The sequence below is a fragment of the Chironomus tepperi genome, unplaced genomic scaffold, assembly GCF_022539635.2.
Source record: "Chironomus tepperi strain 1889 unplaced genomic scaffold, CSIRO-AGI_Ctep_v1 contig_262, whole genome shotgun sequence".
Classification (NCBI taxonomy): domain Eukaryota; kingdom Metazoa; phylum Arthropoda; class Insecta; order Diptera; family Chironomidae; genus Chironomus; species Chironomus tepperi.
In genome coordinates, this window is record NW_027226384.1 from 575,151 (window position 1) to 596,487 (window position 21,337).

General features: G+C 30.9%; 7 protein-coding genes across 9 annotated transcripts; 5 read left to right on the plus strand and 2 right to left on the minus strand.

Annotated features, from left to right (window-relative positions):
- Nucleotides 1-286: 286 nt before the first annotated feature.
- l(1)G0469 (lethal (1) G0469) lies at nt 287-6,014 on the plus strand. The gene is made up of 3 exons (XM_070642086.1): nt 287-916; nt 5,123-5,298; nt 5,365-6,014. Exons 1-3 carry the CDS (start codon nt 559-561, stop codon nt 5,551-5,553), a joined length of 723 nt encoding a protein of 240 aa, XP_070498187.1. The 5' UTR covers nt 287-558; the 3' UTR covers nt 5,554-6,014.
- A 388-nt stretch (nt 6,015-6,402) lies between these two features.
- Nucleotides 6,403-7,780, plus strand: LOC139091858 (uncharacterized). Its single transcript, XM_070642093.1, has 2 exons — nt 6,403-7,364; nt 7,425-7,780. Exons 1-2 carry the CDS (start codon nt 6,597-6,599, stop codon nt 7,725-7,727), a joined length of 1,071 nt encoding a protein of 356 aa, XP_070498194.1. The 5' UTR covers nt 6,403-6,596; the 3' UTR covers nt 7,728-7,780.
- Ntmt (N-terminal methyltransferase) lies at nt 7,713-8,521 on the minus strand. Its single transcript, XM_070642095.1, has 2 exons — nt 8,361-8,521; nt 7,713-8,298 (listed from the first exon to the last, which is right to left on the minus strand). Exons 1-2 carry the CDS (start codon nt 8,485-8,487, stop codon nt 7,742-7,744), a joined length of 684 nt encoding a protein of 227 aa, XP_070498196.1. The 5' UTR covers nt 8,488-8,521; the 3' UTR covers nt 7,713-7,741.
- Nucleotides 8,522-8,968: 447 nt separating this feature from the next.
- On the plus strand, nt 8,969-10,318 carry Slimp (Seryl-tRNA synthetase-like insect mitochondrial protein). The gene has a single exon (XM_070642124.1). The coding sequence runs from the start codon at nt 9,028-9,030 to the stop codon at nt 10,288-10,290; it is 1,263 nt and encodes a 420-aa protein (XP_070498225.1). The 5' UTR covers nt 8,969-9,027; the 3' UTR covers nt 10,291-10,318.
- Nucleotides 10,250-10,874, minus strand: Polr1H (RNA polymerase I subunit RpI12). Its single transcript, XM_070642125.1, has 2 exons — nt 10,703-10,874; nt 10,250-10,539 (listed from the first exon to the last, which is right to left on the minus strand). The coding sequence occupies exons 1-2, from the start codon at nt 10,827-10,829 to the stop codon at nt 10,304-10,306; spliced, it is 363 nt and encodes a 120-aa protein (XP_070498226.1). The 5' UTR covers nt 10,830-10,874; the 3' UTR covers nt 10,250-10,303.
- A 295-nt stretch (nt 10,875-11,169) lies between these two features.
- LOC139091851 (heterogeneous nuclear ribonucleoprotein 87F-like) lies at nt 11,170-18,027 on the plus strand. Of its 3 annotated transcripts, none has more exons than XM_070642080.1 (6): nt 11,170-11,425; nt 11,671-11,906; nt 12,668-12,912; nt 13,171-13,650; nt 13,878-13,946; nt 14,179-18,027. In XM_070642080.1, exons 1-5 carry the CDS (start codon nt 11,342-11,344, stop codon nt 13,898-13,900), a joined length of 1,068 nt encoding a protein of 355 aa, XP_070498181.1. In that variant the 5' UTR covers nt 11,170-11,341; the 3' UTR covers nt 13,901-13,946; nt 14,179-18,027. The 3 variants fall into 3 exon arrangements, with proteins under 3 accessions (XP_070498181.1, XP_070498182.1, XP_070498184.1); XM_070642081.1 differs by having other exon boundaries at nt 17,497-18,027; XM_070642083.1 differs by having other exon boundaries at nt 11,686-11,906.
- A 154-nt stretch (nt 18,028-18,181) lies between these two features.
- LOC139091902 (decapping and exoribonuclease protein-like) lies at nt 18,182-19,302 on the plus strand. Its single transcript, XM_070642151.1, has one exon. It carries the CDS (start codon nt 18,196-18,198, stop codon nt 19,261-19,263), a length of 1,068 nt encoding a protein of 355 aa, XP_070498252.1. The 5' UTR covers nt 18,182-18,195; the 3' UTR covers nt 19,264-19,302.
- Nucleotides 19,303-21,337: the final 2,035 nt, after the last annotated feature.

Below are 21,337 nucleotides of genomic sequence, written 5' to 3' on the forward strand. Positions count from 1 at the left end.
TGAAATCATGTGTACGAGCATAAGCTGATCGTCGTCGACGCAGTGAGAGAGATTATAGAAAATATTATTAAATTCTCTCAAATTTTAATTTAAAAAAAAATGAAATGAAATTCTTTTTTATCGTAGCAAGCTCAGAGAGTAAAGAAGAAGAAGAAAATAAGAAGAAATTAAATAAACACACGAAGTGCTGAGTTTGTTTTTGTAGTTATAGCGGCGAATATTTATATTATATTTTGTGAACGAGCATATGGAAAAACAGTCGGAGAGACAATATTTTTCCGAGACATTATTCTCATTCAATCGTAGACCGTTGAAGCGAATACAACAAGTGTTGAAGTAATTCTTAAAATTTTTTTGATATTTTCGTAACCGAAAAGGCACAAACTATTGCAAAAAAAGAAGTGAAAAATTGAAAATTCTTTATGTGAAAGTGAAAAAAAATTGTGAAAAAATTATTTGAATTTCAGCCAAGAAATTTATCAAAACAATAATAAAAACATTGACAAATTGTGAAAAATATAAAGATATTCTGTCTGTGCATTTTTAATATAGACTGAAATGGTCCTTGCGACAGAAATCATGTTACCGCCAAGGCGAAATTCATTTGGTGGATCAGAGTCCACGACAAGTAAATCGCCACCAAATAAATCACATTGGTGGTTTTTTACACAAAAATTAAAGTCAGCTGACAGTTATGGTGGAAGTAATCAGCATGTTGCAACACAAAAGCTCAGAGAATCAAAATGGTTTTATCAAGATGAGGAGAGGCTATTTTGTGCAGTTATAGAGACGGGATTTATTGTTGAATTAGTACAGACAAATGTGCAGCATAATACAAGTGATGAAGATGATGATTTCCAAAAAGATACTCCCGTTCAGTCACATTATGGCGTAGTGAGTTCGGAGCCAAAGAAAAGTAAGTGAATTTGAGTTTTTTATTATTGTCGCAGGGTTGGATAAATTTTGAATTATTGGAAGGATTGTCTAGTGAAAAGAAGATTTGAGTTTAAATTAGGAGTGGATTGGGGTGCAGTATCGATTTTTGAATTTTTATGGGTGCTATAAAGTTATGAAGTTATCAATTTATTGTATGATCAGAACAGTGATATGACTATGATAATGAATGAACTCTGATAGATGTGTATACATTTGAGTATTATGACTGTTGACAATGGTTCTTGAAAATGTCACAAAGGACTTTGGATTTTGATATAATCAAGTCCAACATTATGTTTTATGTCGCAAAAATTGCTGCTTTTACGACAATTTACATGAGGATATGTTTACATTAAAAAGAGTTGGATGTTATGCAACTGTAGGTATTGGGGTCAAGGGAAAGTATAGAAGTAAACAAAAAATTAGGACAGTATTATGCTTGGTAATGATTAGTTCTAATTGATTCACTGCGAATTCTAGAGTGTTCATGATAAGTATTTCTCTCTGGCTTTAACGGCTTTCGAGCAAATTCATAGTTCAAGGGCAAGGACTCTTCTATGCTCTAGATTGATTCCAAGTGGTGGCGCTATCCAGATGTTAATATGATTATTGTTTTTGGGCTTTTTTGATGGCCTATAATGAAATTTGATGCATCTAATTGAGGCTATTTCAGCTAGATTATCTCTTGTTGTTCTGAGTCCTTCTATAAGGTTAAATGGCAAGCCAATGCTTAATTTGCCATTAGCTTTCCAAACAAATTATCTTTTTGGTAATGGAAAATGGAAGACAGTATCTTAGACAGGTCTTTATGTACCATGAAAGCATGCTCTATGCATATTAGGGCTATAGCTACAGTACAGTTAATATTTGAACAAAAGTCAAGGATTACAATTGATTTGATCAATAAATCCTAAAGTAAATCTTAAAAGTAATAATCAGAGTGTGGCTCTCAAAAAAAAAAATTTAATTTTTATTTTAACATAGGTTGAGTTTGAAATGTTTGAATTTTTCGACAATCTAATGCCGAAAAACTCAACTTTGAGACAGCCACACTCTGGTAATAACTTGAGTTGCAATAAAACTCAAATCTACAGCATTCCAGACATCGTCAACAAAACTCAACTGCAATTCATCCAACCCTGCTTAATTTTACGCTCCTAAAAACCCATTCAGTTGAGAAGACATTCATTCTCAATCCATTAAAATCTATTAACAACATCATGATGAATTCTTCGTATCATGTGAAAATGACACTTTTTGCTAATAAATTATTATTATTTTTTTATCACACATGGAGTAGCTAACATGCGCGTGTAATTTAATTTTTGCCATCTGAGAGGAACTTAAGAATTTTAATCTTACGGTCGGTTCCGCATCATTACTGTAAGCTCACGGTAAATTGCGCGTGAAAACATTTAAAATATTTACCGTAAAAAAGTTTTTTGTTTATCGTACGATAAAGCTTCACTAAAACACAATTGTGCATATTCACGTACGTGAATTTATAAATTAGGTCAAGTGGATTAAATTTCTGAGCTAATTGACGGAGATAATCTGCGTCATTTAAGGAATAGACCTATAACAATGACTTGCGAGATGTAGACTCTATTAATTCTACGATATAGAGCTTCAAATGCTTATGAATGACATACAAATAAATATAGAAAAAGAATGCAATCTGGCTGCAAATTGCCGGTTGTAATAAAAAACTACGTCTAGGCTTTGATTTAGTTGTTTTTTACTATTTTTATCACACTCTCACTCCTGTGATTATTCTGAGAAATTAACGAGTGCTATTTTAACAAGCTTGATGCATGATCGAGATTGTATTGACACGTTAAGTTTTGAAATCATTATGTGTAAATAGGCGATAATATGAACAGTAAATTGAGTCTATTGTCAATAGCTGACGTATTAAAAATTAGCTTATTCGATTCTCGTGAGCAGTTAGTCTCTGATTTTTTGGGAATTCTGATTTGATTCTAATTTGTGACTGCCTTAAATTCGATTTGATTCTGGTCAAGTCCGAGACATTTTAAGATGACCCTGTTGATAATTTCAATTAAATTCGATTCTATGCCTTATTATTGACCCCTTTGTATTAGTCCCTAGAACATCCAACTTTTCGATGTTCACAAAAAGCATACGACAGCATGTTATCATTATTATTACAAATTCAGAACCAGAAAATGAAATTTGTTTGCTTTTTGTGTAAGTAAAAGTTTTCCCAACATGCTGATTATGACAAAAAGCTTTTCATAACTTGACAAAAGCACTTTTCAGCTATATTTAATGTTTATTCTACAGATTTTGATGATGTGAAAGTAAATAGAAGATTATACTAGAGAGATATTTGAAGGTTAGAAGATAAATTGAAGTTTAAATGAATTATTGAGATGTATATGAAGTTGGGATCAGTAGAATAATGTGTAATATGCATAACTATGTGGTTCGGATTCAATTATGAGCTGTAGATCTAGGTTTTAGTGAGAGATTTGGCGAATCCTCAATTGTTCAAGCTATCAATCAGAGCTAAAAGTCGAGACGAATTTCCATACAAAACCCGAAGTCGACTTAGAGCCTAAAGCCTGCTGTCTTTAGCCTAGAAACGCATATATCACGCAGTTATGTATCATACAGATCTGAACAATTAAAGTTTGTTTGTTTTTATATTTTTTTTTTTTTTTATCCCTAACTATATAAACAACATCAGAATTCTACTCATTAACTCAATAAACTTGACAATTTATTATTAGCCTCCCTACTGATCATCTCAAGTACCAACCTTTAAAAGCCCTTGTGAATAAATTTACAAAAGATGTTTACCTTTTTGTAAAAACTTCATGGAAACTACTTAAGAAAAAATAACCAAAACAAACTGCATTTGACACCAATTCATCGCATTTCTGTTTATATTTTTCTATATTATTATCTAAAAATGCCCTCCAAAAAACGACAATAATAATATTTGTATCGGTGTTTTTCTTGTTGATATCCGCTCAGTATCTTATCAATCATATTGTTAAGAAAACAACAAATGAAAACTTCTGCAACGCAATGAGCTTAAATCGATTAAATAAGCTCCATGAAATGGTTAAAAAAGCAAAACAAAAGCATGCTTTTTGCACGTAAATGAGATTAAAAATATTGTCATTGTGCATATAATACTGTCTTTATTGTGTCAGAACGTTGTATAAATAGCAAGTGATGCGCAAAAAACGCAATGTGCGGTATTTAATTAAATCAAAATAATTCATGACTGGACAGCTATTGTATAAAAATAGGAAATAGTTTAAAAAACCGAGACTGTCTTGTGAAAAGTGGAGTAAATACATTCGTAATATGAATAAAAAGCCCATTGTGTAATAGCATTTTATTATAATCGTAATGATAAGAAACTCTATCTTCGAGTAGTTCATTAAACTGACTCGCGTAACATGTGTGTAAATAATAATAGCAAAATATTTCACTCTAATTTTCTTATTCATCACATTGTTGCCTTTTATCTCGGTAGATTTATAAGCATATATTTGTATTCACGTAGAACATAATGCGGATAAAGTAAAGGAAGTAAATCATATTGACGAAACTTTAGTAAATAACCTTAGGACAAATTTGTTTTGTGGTTTTCCCGGTTGGATGTATCTAGATCATGATTTTGTTAATATTTACCTTTTGTGTGATTAATCTTGGTTATTTGAGATGATGCAGCTGTCTTTTGATTGTAATTTGACTGCAGTGTAGGCGAATATTTAAATTTAATTGATGTTTACACTTTGAATTGTGACGAAAGAATAAATTTTTGCTGAAATTTTCGCTCCTTTTATAGAATCATTTCCCGCCAAAAAATTCAAAAATAAGTTTTAACGACTTTTTTCTGTATTCAACAAATAATTCATCTTTGAAATCAATAAAATAGCAATCAATTACTAGTCAATTCATCTAGACAGCTTCAGCGAAGTGTAAACTATGCAAATACATTGTATATAGAATGTATAGCAAGTATTCATTGTGATGAGAATGAAAGTGAGAGTGAATTATCGTCACAAAAAGTATATTTTTTTTTGTGTCTAACACGTGCCATTGAAATATTTTTTTGTAAAGAATCAGCAGTAAATTTTGCTATTTTTGAAATTTTTATCATATTTTCTCACTGTTTTGCACTTCTTCCTTTTGTTTATTATAGATAAAAAGCCGACAGCACAAGACATTTATATTTATACAGTATCAAAGCACGAGAATCGATTGAAAGTAGTGAAATTAACAATTGCTGAGCTATGGAATCAAGGCTATAAAATCCGTATAAATAATATGAATGATAAGTCAAAGCATATCAATAGCGAGAAGGATATAAAGAGTCAAGTGAGTACAAGCTTGCTTTTATAGCAATTAAAGTCGATTAATTTGTTATTCTAATGTTTTTATTAGATCAGCTACGCCATAAAACATAAGACAGCCTTTCACAATAGTTTGCATTTCGTCGATTATTGTCGCTACGGTGCACAATTAGAGCAGAAGAAACGACAAGTATCAGAGTCTGTAAAATGGGGTTCGGTCGGTATGAATGCGGGTATATTCTTATTACAACGAGAAAGGAGTCACTCTTTTTCAAAATAATAGAATGTGCATCTATATAGATAACAATGAAATACATGACCGAACGTGACAAAAGCGCATTTTTAATTCTATATTGATTGTAAACATGCTGATACAGTGATGTAAGATGACCTTGTAATGGATGATGATGAATAATATTATGATGATGAAAGAATACTACTCAATCGACTATACAGATTTACATCAAATTGCTCCTCTAAACAGTATAAACAACATTTCATGATGTTATCATCAGGTTCGAGTGATAAGTTCTATTTATTACGATAAAAAACCATTTTTTTATTCTTGTAAATATTATTTTTTAGTATATTGTGTATACATTTCATACATATATGTATGCGATAAGTCGCATTCAGTTCTAATCATTAGATAATAAGACTCGTTAATTGACTTATTTTTCTGTGCAATGAGATGAGATAAAATAAACGAATAAGAAAAAACTTATCTTTATGGCTTTATAACTCGACTTTTTGCTTTATTTGAGTATTATTGTGAATTTTTTTGATTTTCAGGGTGTGATTTTTTGCAGATAATGTGCGAAATATAGCGAAAATTGCAGAATATCCATGATAAAATCAAAATTCCGTTGCAAAAAATATTTGAATTTTCAGAAAAGTTTGTATGGTTTTATCATGAAAATTGTAAGGTTTTGAATTCAAATTCCTCAATAATTGACAATAAGACGGAGAACAAGCAATTTATCAATGAACATCATAACATATGTGTGTATTTAATCTACTTAATAGCTGGAGTGATGAATCTAACAGGAATTTATCTGTTTATGAATGAAATTTATATAAATTTTGCACAATTTATTTTAACGGCTATAAAATATTCAAATTTTAGCACAATAAAAGTGCGGGAAATCAGTTTTATTTTTGATTGAGTTTTGAAATCAGAAAATTTTAGTTATTTATAGTTTAAAGGAATCTTTCTAGTCATTAACATCCTTAATGCAATAAATAACATCACTATTCATCATCAGATGATAAAATTGTAGCTGAATAAGTAATAGAAATTAGTAAAATTTTTAATTAATTAAGATGAACAAGAAGTATATTCCGAGACGTAGAAAGACCCCAAAATGCAAGAAGGATAAAGTTAAGAGAACAGACTACTCAAACGAGTTATTTGGGGATTATGGTGTCGAGGATTTGAAGTTTTTGCAAAAAGTTCCAATTAAACTTCAAATTCAAAAATTAAAGGAACTGCTCAGATATGACGACGACATAGACGATAACACAATGCCAAATATCCTGCCTGACTGCGATGCTCAGTATGTTGAAGACACTATTAAAACAGAAATCATTTCATCAGGAATTAGAGAATTTGACGATCTTTTTGTTGCTAAAGGAATCTTGTCAGGATCAATCATAGAAATTTGTGGAAAGAAAAACGTCGGAAAGTCTATCCTAATCAATTCCATCCTTGTTAACATCTTAAAAGAGTTTCCAGACTATGAAGTCATCTACTTTGACTCAAAACCTCAATTCAGAACGGACAATATTACAAAACTGTGTGCTGCACAGGGCATGAATGCAAAGGATGCTCAGAAAATTAATGATCGATTTTCAATCATGCAGATCAACAACATGTATGACTTAATACATGCATTGGAAGAACTTTTTGATCAACAAAGTGCCTGCCGAATTTATAAGAAGAATTTCGACATGACCAAAGTCCGGTTTATAGTCATCAATACAATTACTATGTCTTATTATCATTTCTCAGCTCCAATTGTTGTCACCAAGAAGATTACATCTGATTTGCATAAGACAATTCATCGTCTTAGAAAATGCTATGGAGTTACTGTAAGTATGGCTTATAATGGACATTAAGGACAGATTCCTAAATTCATCCTCTACTTCCAGTTCTTCATCGCAAACATCGCCTTAAATAGGTCCAACAAGACATCCGAATCTGATAAAGGAGATGATGCATCTTCGACTAGTTCAGTTCTCAGCCTTTTGGAACCAGCTGAAAAATTCAAAGCAGCACTGGATGAATTTTGGCCTGAAATACTTGATTACAGATTCTACATGACTGAATCAACTGGATGTTTTGATAATTTGGGATTTTTAAAGCTTGGACGAAAGCTTGAATTAGTTGAAAGTCGATACGAAAAGACTGGACAATCAGCTGAAGTTAATATCACTGAATTGGGCATGGTTTAATTAAAATAAAGCTTTTATTTAATTGGTCTTATTGCCAACATGTATACAGGAAATAGTTCTTTTGGAAAATTTGTTTGTTTCTGTTCCTTTATAACTCTGAGATTGGATTGTTTAAGGAGTTGCTTAAAGTTAGCCAGCGGTCGAGTTACGGATGAGTCTTCCTTGTCAAAAACAACTTCATTTCCTTTTGTGAAGTTTTCTTTTACTATAATTAAGCCATTTTTATTGAGCATGGCTGATATTCTGTTGAAAAAGTCAATTAGTGCTTCGTCCGGAAGATACAGAAGAACCCATTGGATCCAAATGACGTCATAGGTATCGCTGGATTCCTTAAAGTCCTGAAGTCCAACATTATATACATTTCCTAAATGTCCTGAGTTAATTAAGCTTTCCTTTGCTTTCTCACAGAATTTTGGGTCTTGTTCAACTAGATCAACTGTTGTAAATTCCTGCATTAATACATTTTTTGACACTCTTCCTATTCCAGCTCCACAATCAAGACAGCGATTTTTCAGAGGTGCTGGCTTGAGTTTAAAGACTTGTTTGAGAAAATTTAAGGATCCCTGGATGTCTGAAATGTGATTAAATCCAGCAATTAGCTACAAAATATTTATTAATTTGAATTAAACTTACCGGGAAGTGAGACTTGAAGCAAATTCCCTAGCATTCCACAATTTGTAGGTTCCACATTACTCCAATAATCTTTTGACTTTTCGTAATTAATCTCTTCCTCATTATCTTCTTTATTTTCCATATTCATGAGTTTATGTTTTGGTTTTCTGATTAAAAATAATAAATAGGCAGGAGTAGGAAATAGTTAGCATGGAAATATGTAGACAGAGTTGACTGTACGAAATGTCTTTTTGTGAAACTAAGTCCCGGCTTTCTTTAAATTGAAGGAATTAAGGATATTCTATGAGTTTGTGAAATTAATTAACAAAAACTTCCAAATTCAGGAAAAAAAACCCGTTAAAATACGATTTTGAATTCAAAACAATACAATCAATATGGCTTTGTAAGGTTTCTAAACAATTTTTTGCTGGATTTTGTAGTTTTGAATTTTCAGATTCCGTTAAATCAAAACTTTACAAATGTTTTATAAAGGAATTGTATGGCTTTGTAACACTAATGCTTTCTTCGTATCAGCATGAAAAATTCAAACTTCCAGAGTATCCATCAAACTGACACAATCCTAATCACAAATGCGTCTTCTAGACACAAACACTTCGTCAATAAGTCAAGCTTACTTTGTTTACATCAAATTTCTGCCTCGAATAAAGTTACTTAATTTATCTCAGAAATGCTGCGGCGATTTTTGATTCCGACCAAAATATTACGACGAAATGTCACAGCACTCTATGTGACAGGAGATAAAGCGATGGAGAATTTCGCTGTTCTCTCACCATTCTTGGAAATTGACAAGAGGATGAAAAATTTCAATGAAATTAAGGAAAATGTTGAACGAAGGAAGTTGTCAATTAATTTAGAGACTTTAAAGGATGAATATGAGCTGTTTAGTGCTGTAGAAAATAGAAAGAAGGAACTGGAAGATCGTCGGTTGGATATAGCAAAGCAGATGAAAGTTGAAGCCACAGAAGGACTTAGATTGCAAGGAAAGATCGTACGGGAAGATTTAAAGAAAATAAAGGAAAATTCTTACCATTTAGAGGACCAATTTGTGCATAATTTCCTCAACATACCTAATGTCATTCATGAGAAAACGCCAAAAGTAAAGGAAGTTGTCTACAGTCACTTAGAAAAACCGAATGTTGAGCATCCAAACCAGCAGATCCAGGAATTAATCGAATTTTATGATCCAGCTTGCTATTACATGAAAGGAGATGCAGCACAGTTTGATTTATATACTCCACTGGATCTATGTGACTACCTTCGAGATGCAGGATTTATCAAGTTTAGCAATCCAGATTTTACTAGAAGCATAATAGCCGAAGGTGCTGCCATAAATCCAGAAAACTTATTTTTACTCAAGGAAGAAGCAATTGACAATAAATTAAACCTGCTACACTTGAGCGGAAGTGGCTCATTTATCAATTATCTTCCATTTGTCTCGAAACTAATCGCTTTTCCGACTCAATTTCCATTAAAACTTGTTAGTACTGGAAAAATTTACAACAGCACTAATCATTATGAGCACCAAGACTTGTACAGCACTGTCCAATCGACATGCTGTCAAGCATTTATAGCCACAAGCAATGAAGAGTCATTTAATGAAGTTATTGACGAAATGATTAAGCATATAAAGAGGATCTATGAGAAATTTGATCATCACTTCCAGATTGTTGTATATCCAGCAGACATGCTTGAAAACAGTGAATCCTTCAAGTTAGGCATTGAAATGTACTCAGTAATTAAGCAACAATATGTAGAAGTAGGAAATTTATCATATCATGGAGATTTCATCAGCAAAAGGCTGCTATTCAACTACAAATTAGACAAGTCCATAGCATTTCCACACATATATTCAGGAACTGTAATGAATGTCATGAAAGTGCTTGTTAATCTTATAGAATGTAACAAAAATCTTAATAACTTTATTAAATAAATTAAATCTAGGCTTATGAGTTCTCAGATTCCTTAAATTTACACTTTGTGCATGTAAAGAATACAGTTTGACCTTCATCGGCTGATCGTAGCTGTAGACAGGCATAGGACATTTTATCATTTCCACATTTACTGCATTTTCTGTCCACAACTGGTCCTTCAGCTTGTTCGTCATCGCTGCTTTCATTTTCATCTTCATTTGGGATTTTATTAAAGTGGATGTTGTAGTCTATCCTCATGTCACCGAATACTGGAAGTTAATTAAAGTAGAATTTAGTGCTGAATGTTGGAATTAAGTGGCTTTTAATAGATATGCTGAATATTAACAGTATATGGTAGATTTATGGAGTGGAACCAACGGAATTGAAGCAGATCCAGTAATCCACAGCTTAATAAAATTAACTTATTCTTACCAGAAACATCATGTTCCTTTTGACATAAATAACAGATGCTTCCTCCAACTGATTTCATAGGCGGGATGATGGATCCACAGTCTGGACAAAATCCTGGTGTTCCTTCAGTCTGACAAGGTTGGTCCATGCTTATTTAATTAATTATTTTAATATTTTAGGAATTCAAAACAGTTTCACGTGCAGAATCAAAATATTGTGTAAGTGCGGCTTAATATTTCTGAGTGAAAATGTGAAGTTGACTTAATTTATCTTGTTTTTCATGAATTTTTCTATTTTGAGCAGGTAGAGAATGCATTTTTAATTAATTTTAATTGATTCTAGGAATCAAAGTCATATGTAACTGCCTACACAATTAATAAACACGAAAAAAGTGTATAAAAAAGTTTAACGGTCGAAAAAATATTCAAAAAAATCTAACCGGTAAGTTTCATGAATTGTAAAGACGACTGAATCGGATAACGGTGAGAAAATTTTCAAATCTCCGGATTCTTAACCTCAGATCGCTGGTGAATCGTCAAACTTATTTTAATTAAATTTACTTTAAAGAACGCTATTTTAATCCTTAAATTATATCAATTCATAATTGTAAAGACTTTGAGAGTCATTTAATATTAAATTCAAGTGTCAGTAAGTCGGATTATGTGCGAAAATACCAATCAAGAAAATATGGAAAATTTTGATGAAATGAATGATAATGGTGATAATATGAACAATTCAGGTGATGTAAGTATTCGTTAATTATCCTTTAAAAGTGTTAAAATTATTAAAAACGTGTAAAAAATGAAAAATTTTGAAATTTTCACATGGCTGAGTAGGTGGCTTTTTTTCACCATAAAAAAAGACACGCCATGTTTGCTTTGATAAGATCCCTTATTTCAAAATTTTTTCCTCTTATTACACGAACAAAAGGTCAATGACCGAACATTTTGACTAACTTTTGTCCGCTTACTTTATTAAATTTAATTAAGGACGAATCCATCAAGGAGCCAGAATGCTTGAGAAAATTATTTATTGGAGGTTTGGATTATCGAACAACGGATGAGACGCTCAAGAATTACTTTGAAAAATGGGGTAAAATTGTCGATGTTGTGGTTATGAAAGATCCAAAAACTAAAAGATCTCGTGGATTTGGATTCATCACTTATTCAAAATCATCTATGGTTGATGCTGCCCAAGAAGCACGTCCTCATAAAATCGATTCACGGTATGTACAAATTCATAATTGTTTAGTATTTATGCAGCTCCAGCTCCGAAATGGCATGTTTGTATCCATATTCGGCGTTTCATTGCTGCTATAATAAGATTTTACGCTTTGGGAAGTTTATTGCAATTTCAGTTTCCTGTACTGATAATGTGTCCATTTTCTTTGCTACATGCTAATAAATGCATTATTTATGCTGTTTATATTCAAATTATCTGCATTGTGAATCAGTCATGCAGTGAAATTATTCATTATGAGATAATTTTTCATTGTTCTGGATTAAAATTTTCAATTTTGTAAGCTTTTATGAATTGAATTTTAATGCTGGATCTGAATTGTTCATGATTGTGGTTTATGTACTGTAGAGGAGCTATATTGTTTAGTAATTTGATTAGATTTAGGCTAATTATGTCTTTTTGACGAATTTATTTGGATGCTAAAACAGTACAATTTTCAATAATTGCTGTTGTAAGGTTTCCAATCTTTCAATACATTTGTACGAATTTCACGAAATTTTAAGTTTCTTTTCAATTCAAATGACCTTAAGCCACTTTAAAGTACATAGAACTAAGTTCCACAAAACTCAAATTACATAACATAATTATTTTTGACAAAACAATTCTCAGTATTTCACAAAATGAACAAATACCCGCACTTACTCATATTAATGAACACTCATAAATAATGCCTTTATCAACATTCTCATAATAACAATGCAAATATACACAAAATTTTATGTAAATTAATTCAAATTTTCTTAACAGAACTGTCGAGCCAAAACGTGCCGTTCCACGTAACGACATTAATCGTCCAGAAGCCGGTTCCTCTGTGAAAAAATTATTCGTTGGTGGACTTAAGGATGATTTTGAGGAAGATGATTTAAGAGAATATTTCTCTAAATTTGGTAGCATTTCATCAGTCATGATTGTAAGCGATAAAGATACTGGAAAGAAACGTGGATTTGGTTTTGTTGAATTTGATGATTATGATCCAGTTGACAAGATTGTGTGTAAGTATCAAGCTATTATTTTGGATCTAATAAGAGTTTACAGTCCCAGCTCCGTCTACATTTCAATATAATTCAATAATATAGGTCGGCGTTCTACGACTGTTACAGTAAATTCTTAATTTTGTCAAATTCAAGTCATGTTTGTGGCTGTACATAATACAGTTATGAGAAACGAGTTTGATGGACATTCCTAATATTTTCCAATAATTTTCCTTCAATTATTAGGCTCAATTCTAATAAATTTAATTATTTTTCCAGTACAAAAAAGCCACACAATCAATAATAAGTTACTTGACGTAAAGAAAGCCATCAGTAAACAAGAGATGGACAGATTCCGTAGCGATCAACGTATGGGAAATAATTATGGAAATGGTGGAAATTATGGTGGTGGAAGTGGAGGCTTCGGTAACGGTTATGGACGTTCAGGACAAGGAAATTGGAATAGAATGGGTGGAAATAATAATGGAGGTAGTAATGGTGGAAATTGGGGACAATGGTCAAATGATAATTACGGAAATAGTGGATGGAGTAATGATAGTGGTCCATGGGATAATCAGAATTCAAGCTGGGGTAGTGGCGGTGGATATAATCAAAATTGGTCAAATGATAGTTTTGGAGGTAGCGGAGGTGGTGGATATCAACAAAATAATTCAGGTGGTGGAAATGGTGGTGGACGACCAATGCGAGGAAAGAATTTCAGTGGAAATGCCCGATCGGCACCGTACAACAGCAACCAAAGTAAGTTGACTTTTTAGTGATTAGCAGAGTTGTAAAGGCACCTGCTAGACAGGTAAAAACCGTACAAATTCTTGATAATTGTATGGATTTGGAAGAAAAACCGTACAAATTATCAAGAATTTGTATGGTTTTTGGCTGTCACAGGTGACTGTCTTGCAACTGTGGTGATAACTCACTGTATTGACTGATGGATGTCACTAATGACTTGTTTTTGAACATTATTTTAGGAAGTGGAAATCGACGTTATTAAGCATGCAATTTTAACATTTTGATTCATCACAATTTTTCTGTGTCATGTGAGTATTAAGAGAATCTTTAAAATAAATTATTTTCAAATTATATTTTTTTATAAAAAAAAGAATGAAATAGAGACAAAAAAATATTTATATATTTATATTTAAAGGCAATTTTTTGAAAGCTTTTGCCAAAAGCTATTAAAATTAAATTTAATTTAGACATTTTTAAATGATGCTCGTATTTTTCTCGTTTTTCTTCAACCCTTTTTCTTTTACCCAACAATGAATTTAGGTTTCAAGAATAAAATAGAAAATAATAAAAAAAAGAGAAAGAAAAGATATAAGAACTAATTGATAAAATTAACGTAAGAAACATACAAAAAACAAAAACTATTTAAATGTTCCCCTTCTGTATGAACTATATGAGAGAATAAGTAGAAAAAAATCTTAAGCATATTTAAGAAGTTAGACGCCCTTCCTCAAGAAATATCTACAAAAAAATAAACACAAACTTGATCAACCACTCAACAGTGATGCAAAATAATAAAATAAGAGTCAAGAGAGATGATAGGAAGAATAGACAAAAAGCAGAAATAGGATAAAAAGCGGATAAATAATAGAATTAAATCACAGAGCAGGACATGAGAACAGAATTAAATCTTTTCATAACTTCATTTGATGTTCAATAAATGCAGAATTTCAGAATTTTTACATTCTATAAAAATACACACAAAATAAGATACTTGTGAACGAATTTAGGAAGTTGCGGCCCACACAGAATATTTGTCAAAAAACCATCCAGATTGTGAAAGGTGTTACTTTCCTTCTTAGATAACGCTTTGATTTGTTTGATAATCAATAATTTTAACGATATAACGAATGACTAGTATATTTCGCGAAATTGGAATAGTTTGAATGTTTTGGTTTTGCAGAGTAATTTTCTGGCTATTGGAATCTAACTTGAATTGTGATTTTAAGAGTAGGAACTTCTATTGAGGCAAATGACTTGGAGTTATTTTCTAATGTAGAAAATTTAATTCTAGTGAAAACAAAAAACAGTCAACAAAATTGTTCAATTTGATACAAGTGAGTTTTTCTGATATTTATTATCATAAACAGTAAGATAAGATACATTTTACTAAAGCAAAAATAATTTTGTAGTAAAAAAGCTATGAATTCATACAATTTAATACAAATGAGCTTGTTATACTTCGATCAAATAAACTCACTATTGTAGGTTTCGAACCTTGGAATTGTATTATATTTCTAAGAATTATTTTCATCGTACTGATTGCAATACAACAAAATGTTCTATTCCTTCGTCAAGGTTCGCTTGAATTAAATATCAAAATTACAATGCTTATCAATCTTCATGCCTACCATTCAAATGATCTCGATTAGATTCACAAATCATTCAACATATTTCAATAAACAGAAAAATTTACTTTTCTTCAAATTCAATCAAGCTATTTCAATTACATTAAATATAATAAAGTAAATTCTACAATCATTTTAATTATTATTTCTGAAGCTGATTATATAATTTATATACATTCATACATAATATTACTAGATTGTAAGCTAATTTTAAAGATATATCATCCAATATCCTTTATGTTTTTTAATTTCTGAGATGAGAGACTTTAGTGAATTTAATGTTGTGTAATGCATTTGCACATCACTACTAACAAAATAATCTCATCTTTGTCCTTATTTTAAAAACAACTTTATAGATCGTTTATTTAAAATAAACAAAAAAAAAAAATATCTTTTTTTCTTGTGAACTATGTTGTGCAACATGATAAATCACTGACTAGTATAAGATTATAATTTTTAAATTAATTGGGAGTGTGTATAGGTTCAATTTGAACTCATTCTTTCGTAAATAGCTTCTTTATGGAAGAGACAACGTAGACAAAGAATGATTCATTTAGAATTGATAAGTGTAAGGATTTCAAAAAAATAAAAAAAAAATGAATGTTTATAAAGAACCAATTAGCGATAGATTGAGAATTAAAAACAAAAAAAAATAAATCTATAGACAAGAAAAAAATGATACAAAAAATTACAAAATATGGAAAGAATAATAAAAAGATAACATAAATCATGTGTAGTTTACATTAAATATAACTTTAATCTGAGAGTAAAAAAATAAATTCTGAGAAAAAAAATAACATTAAAAAAACAAAAAAACAATTTATCCTTTTTTGTATGTTGATGCAATTTTTTGTTTATGATCTTTGTACTTAGTAATACAGGTTCTCTATTCATATTATTTGTTTGCATTGATATTGAGTTTATGAGAAGAAGCGTGTAGAATAAGAAGGGATAAGTGTAGAATAGGACAAGAGTCAAGAATCCTTCAGCAGAAATGAAGAAAGTAAGGAGTCAGAAGGTATAAAGAGACAGGATTTATGAAAAAGATAAGATGAAGATGAAGAAAAAATTTTAGGAGGCAAGTATTAGTAAAAAAAACAAACCAAACAAAATAAAAACAGTCGAGGACTATTTCTTATTTTTCTTATTGCATTATACATTCAATATAAAATGAAAATGAGCACAAATGACAAGTTTTTATGAGTTTTGTCGTTTTGAGTGAACTTTTTTTTTTATCATCCTTCAGTTGATTCTCGTGAGAATTTTTTTTTATGTTGTAAAAATCGTATATCTTCCTCATATTGCACAAGTTGATTCCCCATTTTTTTGGCAAAATATATATCGTTAAAATTCACGAGAATTTACTGACTTATGAGTATTTATAACCATATCTGTAATATAAGCAACAGTAACTGTTATAATTGTCGATTGGAAGTGAGAGGAGTTTTTTTTATATCATTCCTATCCTTTGATTAGCAATGAATTAATAATTTTCCCCCCTATACAACTATATAGTTTAAGAAAAAAAAAAATCAGGCTTTTCTCAGCAAAAAAACAAACCAAAAAAATATGTTTACACACTCATCTTTAAATGCTAAGATATCTCTTACATTCATTTAATCACAACCATTACTCTTAAGTATTCTCGATAGATGCGTTATGCTTTGTTTTCATACTAAATTATAACTAAGAAATAAGTCTGAAATCCAGAGTTGCAAAACAGGCAAAAACCGTACAGTTTCTTGATAATTTGTATGGATTTGTAAGGAAAACCATACAAATTATCATGCATTTGCACGGTTTTTTGCCTGTCACAGGAGCCTGTTTTGTAACTCTGCTGAAATCAGCTGTCAAGTAGCCGGTAGGACACTTTGTTGTCATGTCGTTAACACTGTGACAGCGACATCCTAGCGACACTAGGCTGTTCGGACTAAAACTAGTATTTCTAGTGGATCTAGTAGGTCTTTTGGGTTATGTCAAATTCCTATAGACCAGAGGTTGAAGTCGATTCGGATTTTGTATGGAAAAGTTGACTTTAGTCGATGGAGTCGTACAAGATTCAAGCCGACTTCATATTCTACTAAAGACCATCTTTTGAAAGCTTTATAAAAACATCTATTGAGGATACTTAACCTTAACTATAAAAAAATTAACAACGAATTTTAAAAAAAAAAAAAACTTTCATTTTATTGTTTAATTTTTTCTTTTTATTTTTTCTCTACCTTAATTAAAGCATTTTCGTAGAATGCAATGAAAGTTCGCTATGGTGATGCTTGATGGATGGGGTGTAAAAATCAGGTGAGAGTAATGGCATCTGTATTTGTCTTGGTTATTTTTGGGTACGAGTAAGTAAAATGCTCGATATTGCTAGTAATCTAAAAAATTTAACTTTAACTTGATGGCAACATTGGTATAACTAATATTTAACAGCTTTAAAAACATCAAAATAAGCCTTGTAAGTTAAAGTTTAATTTAAGTCACAAAGTCCTGGACCGTTGAGAAGAGCATCTGAGGAGGAAGGTAAGTGGTATTTTTTGTAATTTTTATTATCGTCAGTCTGCTGAGAGGATTTTTGAACATCACGACTTTTACTTTTGGTCTCCAATGAACCTTCTTATTCTTATAATTTATAATAGGTATTAGACTGCATGACATTTTTTTTATTTCTACTTTATTATAAGTCCAAATATCTTACCTCATATTTTTCTATGTGTGAATATAAAATCGTCTTTAAAAAACAATAAAAAGTTTCTAAAAATTAAAATTGTGTTTTGAATTTTGCAATAAAATTTACTTATTTAAAAAGTTTCAGATTTACTTTTACCTAAATTTTTTTTGTTGTAACGGCTTTTTTACATTTGAATCTTCATTAAGGAAACAAAGCTACGCTATATAAAGTCAGTGTAAACATAAACAAAATTCATTATACAACATGGATTTATACCCATCGCTTGAATTAAAGCCATTTCCTAAGTTTTCGCGGCCTGAAATTTATGGAGCTTTCTCAGTGGACTCGAATCTACATTATCAACATGGAATGGAGCATCTTAAATACTTGAACATACCAAAAAAAGTGGATTTTGATTTGAACAACGGAGATGATAGCTACGTAGAGAAACCGGATGTTGACAACAAAATCAATCATTTATTGAAATTCATGACAGAACATGACGATGTATTAAGGTCAAATCAATTCAATTTTGTATGCTTTCGAGGACTGTTGAGACTGATTATGTGTACGCCGTATGAATATCGAGAGCCGTGGATTATTTTGGCGACAAAGTTTAAAGGAACAATTTATTTATGTGCACAAGAAACACAACAAAAGAAGGAAGAAAAGCTGAGGCGTACTGATAGAGACATAAGATTCATGAGATATGGACACAAATTTGAGAATTATGTTTTCTCAAGTCACCCACAAGGTGAAGCACCTGGAAGTAATAAGCAAGTTGTAGAGGCTGAAGAATTTTGTACAATGTTTAATACAAAAATTGGTGGAATGTCTGTACTTTATGGTGCTGAAATTGATGGTGTGATATCTAAGGACATTGTGACTACATTACCTGAATTAAAGAAAGTTCCATTAGTCGAAGTCAAGGTCAAACGAAGGGAAACAAATGAGAGGCAATTGCAAAACTTCTACAAATTTAAGGCCCGAAATTTCTGGTGTCAATCATTTCTAGTCGGAATAGATAAAGTTTTTGTAGGTTTAAGAAATGACAACGGAATCGTCAATGAAGTCACATCATACACTCTAAAAGAGTTATCAGATCAAGCAAAAGAAAAGAATTATTGGCACGGTACGGTGTGCATGAACTTCCTTAATGATTTTCTTCGTAAAGTCATGCTCGATATGAAAGATATTGATGATCCTTATACAGTATTTAAGTATCAGTGGGATGTGACGAAATGTGATTATGTTTCATGTCAGAAAATATGTGATAAATCATTCTGTTTTCTTTCGAATGAGTTTATACAGTTTATGAATAATTTATGTTAAATAAAAGACATTTGACTTTGCAATCAGTTTAAGATTTGATTTTGTACTTTTTGTAAATCTTGATTATATTATTGGATTTGAAGTTTTGGGCAGTGTCCTAGAGATTTTTTGAATTAGATTATGTCCTTTTGAGATACATTTTGTGCTGTATGTAGATTTGATGTTATAAGTTGTCCAGTATTGAGGAGAAGAGGGAGGCATTTGACGACTCACAGGACTAATGCTTTATAATCGGATGGGGATGGGGTGGGAGTCGTTCAAATACTCAAAAAGCTTTATTTTAGAACGATAAACTTTAAGAACTTTGTATAATATTACCTAGAACAATTCAAACAACTTTTATTGTATAAAGTCACTAAAATACCTTTTTCTAAAAACCATAAAGTTACTCAGTAACTTATTATTTCATATAATAAAGCTATATATCAACTTACACATAGAAATAGTCATAAATTTAAATAAAAATCTTTTCGTGCATGAATTTTTTAACAAGTACATCAGAAATCTCATAGAAAAAAAAATCTGAATGGTCAATGAATTTCAAAAGCTCAAAATGTAATGAATATAAATCAAAATATTGTAAAACTTTTGAATATATCTCAAAATCTCTTTGTGAATTTAAATGAACCTTATCGAGCCGTAATGCTCATAACATAGAAAATATGTAATATGCATTTGATATAATGTAAATATGAATGGTAAAGTAGAACCCATTTCAAAATTATATTATTTTTTATTTTTCTCCTTCTTTGAAGGAGATGCTTTCATGGGAAAAAGTTTGATTGAAATTTCCATCTCCATTCTCTCTTGATAATTTCTTGAATAAGCCATTTCTCCTTGAGTGACTATTCTCTTATAAAATAAAAAAATTTTGAAATTGAAAACGGAAAAGAAACTTTATTGAAAGATCTATCATCGTCTTCACTTTTATATATCCTCCTCATACGAAGAAGATTCAATAAAATCAACATCTAATGAAATGACATAAAAGTTTTTCTAACACATAAATTGATACAAATCAAATTTTCTTCGTCTCGTTCCTGAACCGTAAGGCAACAACAACAGCTAGACTAGTAAAAAAGTCCATGTTGATGCAGGAAGACTTGATTGTAAGTTCACATTGTAAGCTATTCCTAATGCATTCCTCATTAGTTATATGACCGTCAAATGTGCGCCGGGATCATTTTTAAAGGAATTTAAATTAAACTTCTAGTTGCTAACTTAAGACTAACATCAAAAGGTACCAGAAGGGCACATGACCTCACGTGTCCTCAGACTTCAGGCCGATCTTACCCTAACAGATCAAAATTAGCTAGAATCCATTTTGAATATGTCAATGTAGTTCGGACTCATCTTAAACTGCCTTTTCGGAACTTTATAGTTCTACTTCCAATAAATTTCAAACAAACCTTCCTAGTTCTGCTCCAGACAAAACAATTACAACAGCATCATTCGACCAGCAATTCAAAATTCTCGCTAAAAGAGTGTTCGTCTCATATCTCAATCAACTGACTGCCACTGAAGGTATAGAAAAGAAAAAGCTTATTTTTTTCATGAAATATTCCATAGACAATATTATTCTGTTCCTGGAAGAAAATACGATAACAATTTGAATAAGAGAGAAAATTTATTCGAAGCATCTCCATCAACTTTTCTCTTTCCGTTTCATCTATATCTGTATAAATTCAATTTATTATAATCAGAATGTGAAGGATATACAACAATAACAACAAAAAATATTTCACATATATACATGTATGTACGAGAGAGTGACATGAGTTATTTCGAGATTTCCGTAAGCGAGTATTTGATATAGTGACTATATACATTCTATCTACAAATTGAAAATCAAGTCACGTGAAAATATAAAATCGGTCTGGATGAATTCGATATAAATTAATTTTATTTGACATTTATGGACAACTGAGGTTGAAACTATGTAGTATGAGATAATTTTTTATTCATTACAAAACGTTGTGATAACAATGGAAATTGATAAAGCTTATTAAATCAAATATCCTTTATGTGACTTAACTTAGATATCATACCATATATATATAATCTTCATCTTAAA

What these genes read in the sequence shown, in the direction of transcription:
- LOC139091858 (XM_070642093.1), top strand. Translation starts at nt 6,597, where the DNA reads ATGAACAAGAAGTATATTCCGAGACGTAGAAAGACCCCAAAATGCAAG. An exon ending in GAAAATGCTATGGAGTTACT is followed by an intron (nt 7,365 to 7,424) that starts GTAAGTATGGCT and finishes CTCTACTTCCAG; the next exon opens with TTCTTCATCGCAAACATCGC.
- Ntmt (XM_070642095.1), bottom strand. Translation starts at nt 8,487, where the DNA reads ATGAATATGGAAAATAAAGAAGATAATGAGGAAGAGATTAATTACGAA. An exon ending in GCTTCAAGTCTCACTTCCCG is followed by an intron (nt 8,299 to 8,360) that starts GTAAGTTTAATT and finishes ATCACATTTCAG; the next exon opens with ACATCCAGGGATCCTTAAAT.
- Slimp (XM_070642124.1), top strand. Translation starts at nt 9,028, where the DNA reads ATGCTGCGGCGATTTTTGATTCCGACCAAAATATTACGACGAAATGTC.
- Polr1H (XM_070642125.1), bottom strand. Translation starts at nt 10,829, where the DNA reads ATGGACCAACCTTGTCAGACTGAAGGAACACCAGGATTTTGTCCAGAC. An exon ending in AAAGGAACATGATGTTTCTG is followed by an intron (nt 10,540 to 10,702) that starts GTAAGAATAAGT and finishes ATTAACTTCCAG; the next exon opens with TATTCGGTGACATGAGGATA.
- LOC139091851 (XM_070642080.1), top strand. Translation starts at nt 11,342, where the DNA reads ATGTGCGAAAATACCAATCAAGAAAATATGGAAAATTTTGATGAAATG. An exon ending in ATATGAACAATTCAGGTGAT is followed by an intron (nt 11,426 to 11,670) that starts GTAAGTATTCGT and finishes AATTTAATTAAG; the next exon opens with GACGAATCCATCAAGGAGCC. An exon ending in CCTCATAAAATCGATTCACG is followed by an intron (nt 11,907 to 12,667) that starts GTATGTACAAAT and finishes TTTTCTTAACAG; the next exon opens with AACTGTCGAGCCAAAACGTG.
- LOC139091902 (XM_070642151.1), top strand. Translation starts at nt 18,196, where the DNA reads ATGGATTTATACCCATCGCTTGAATTAAAGCCATTTCCTAAGTTTTCG.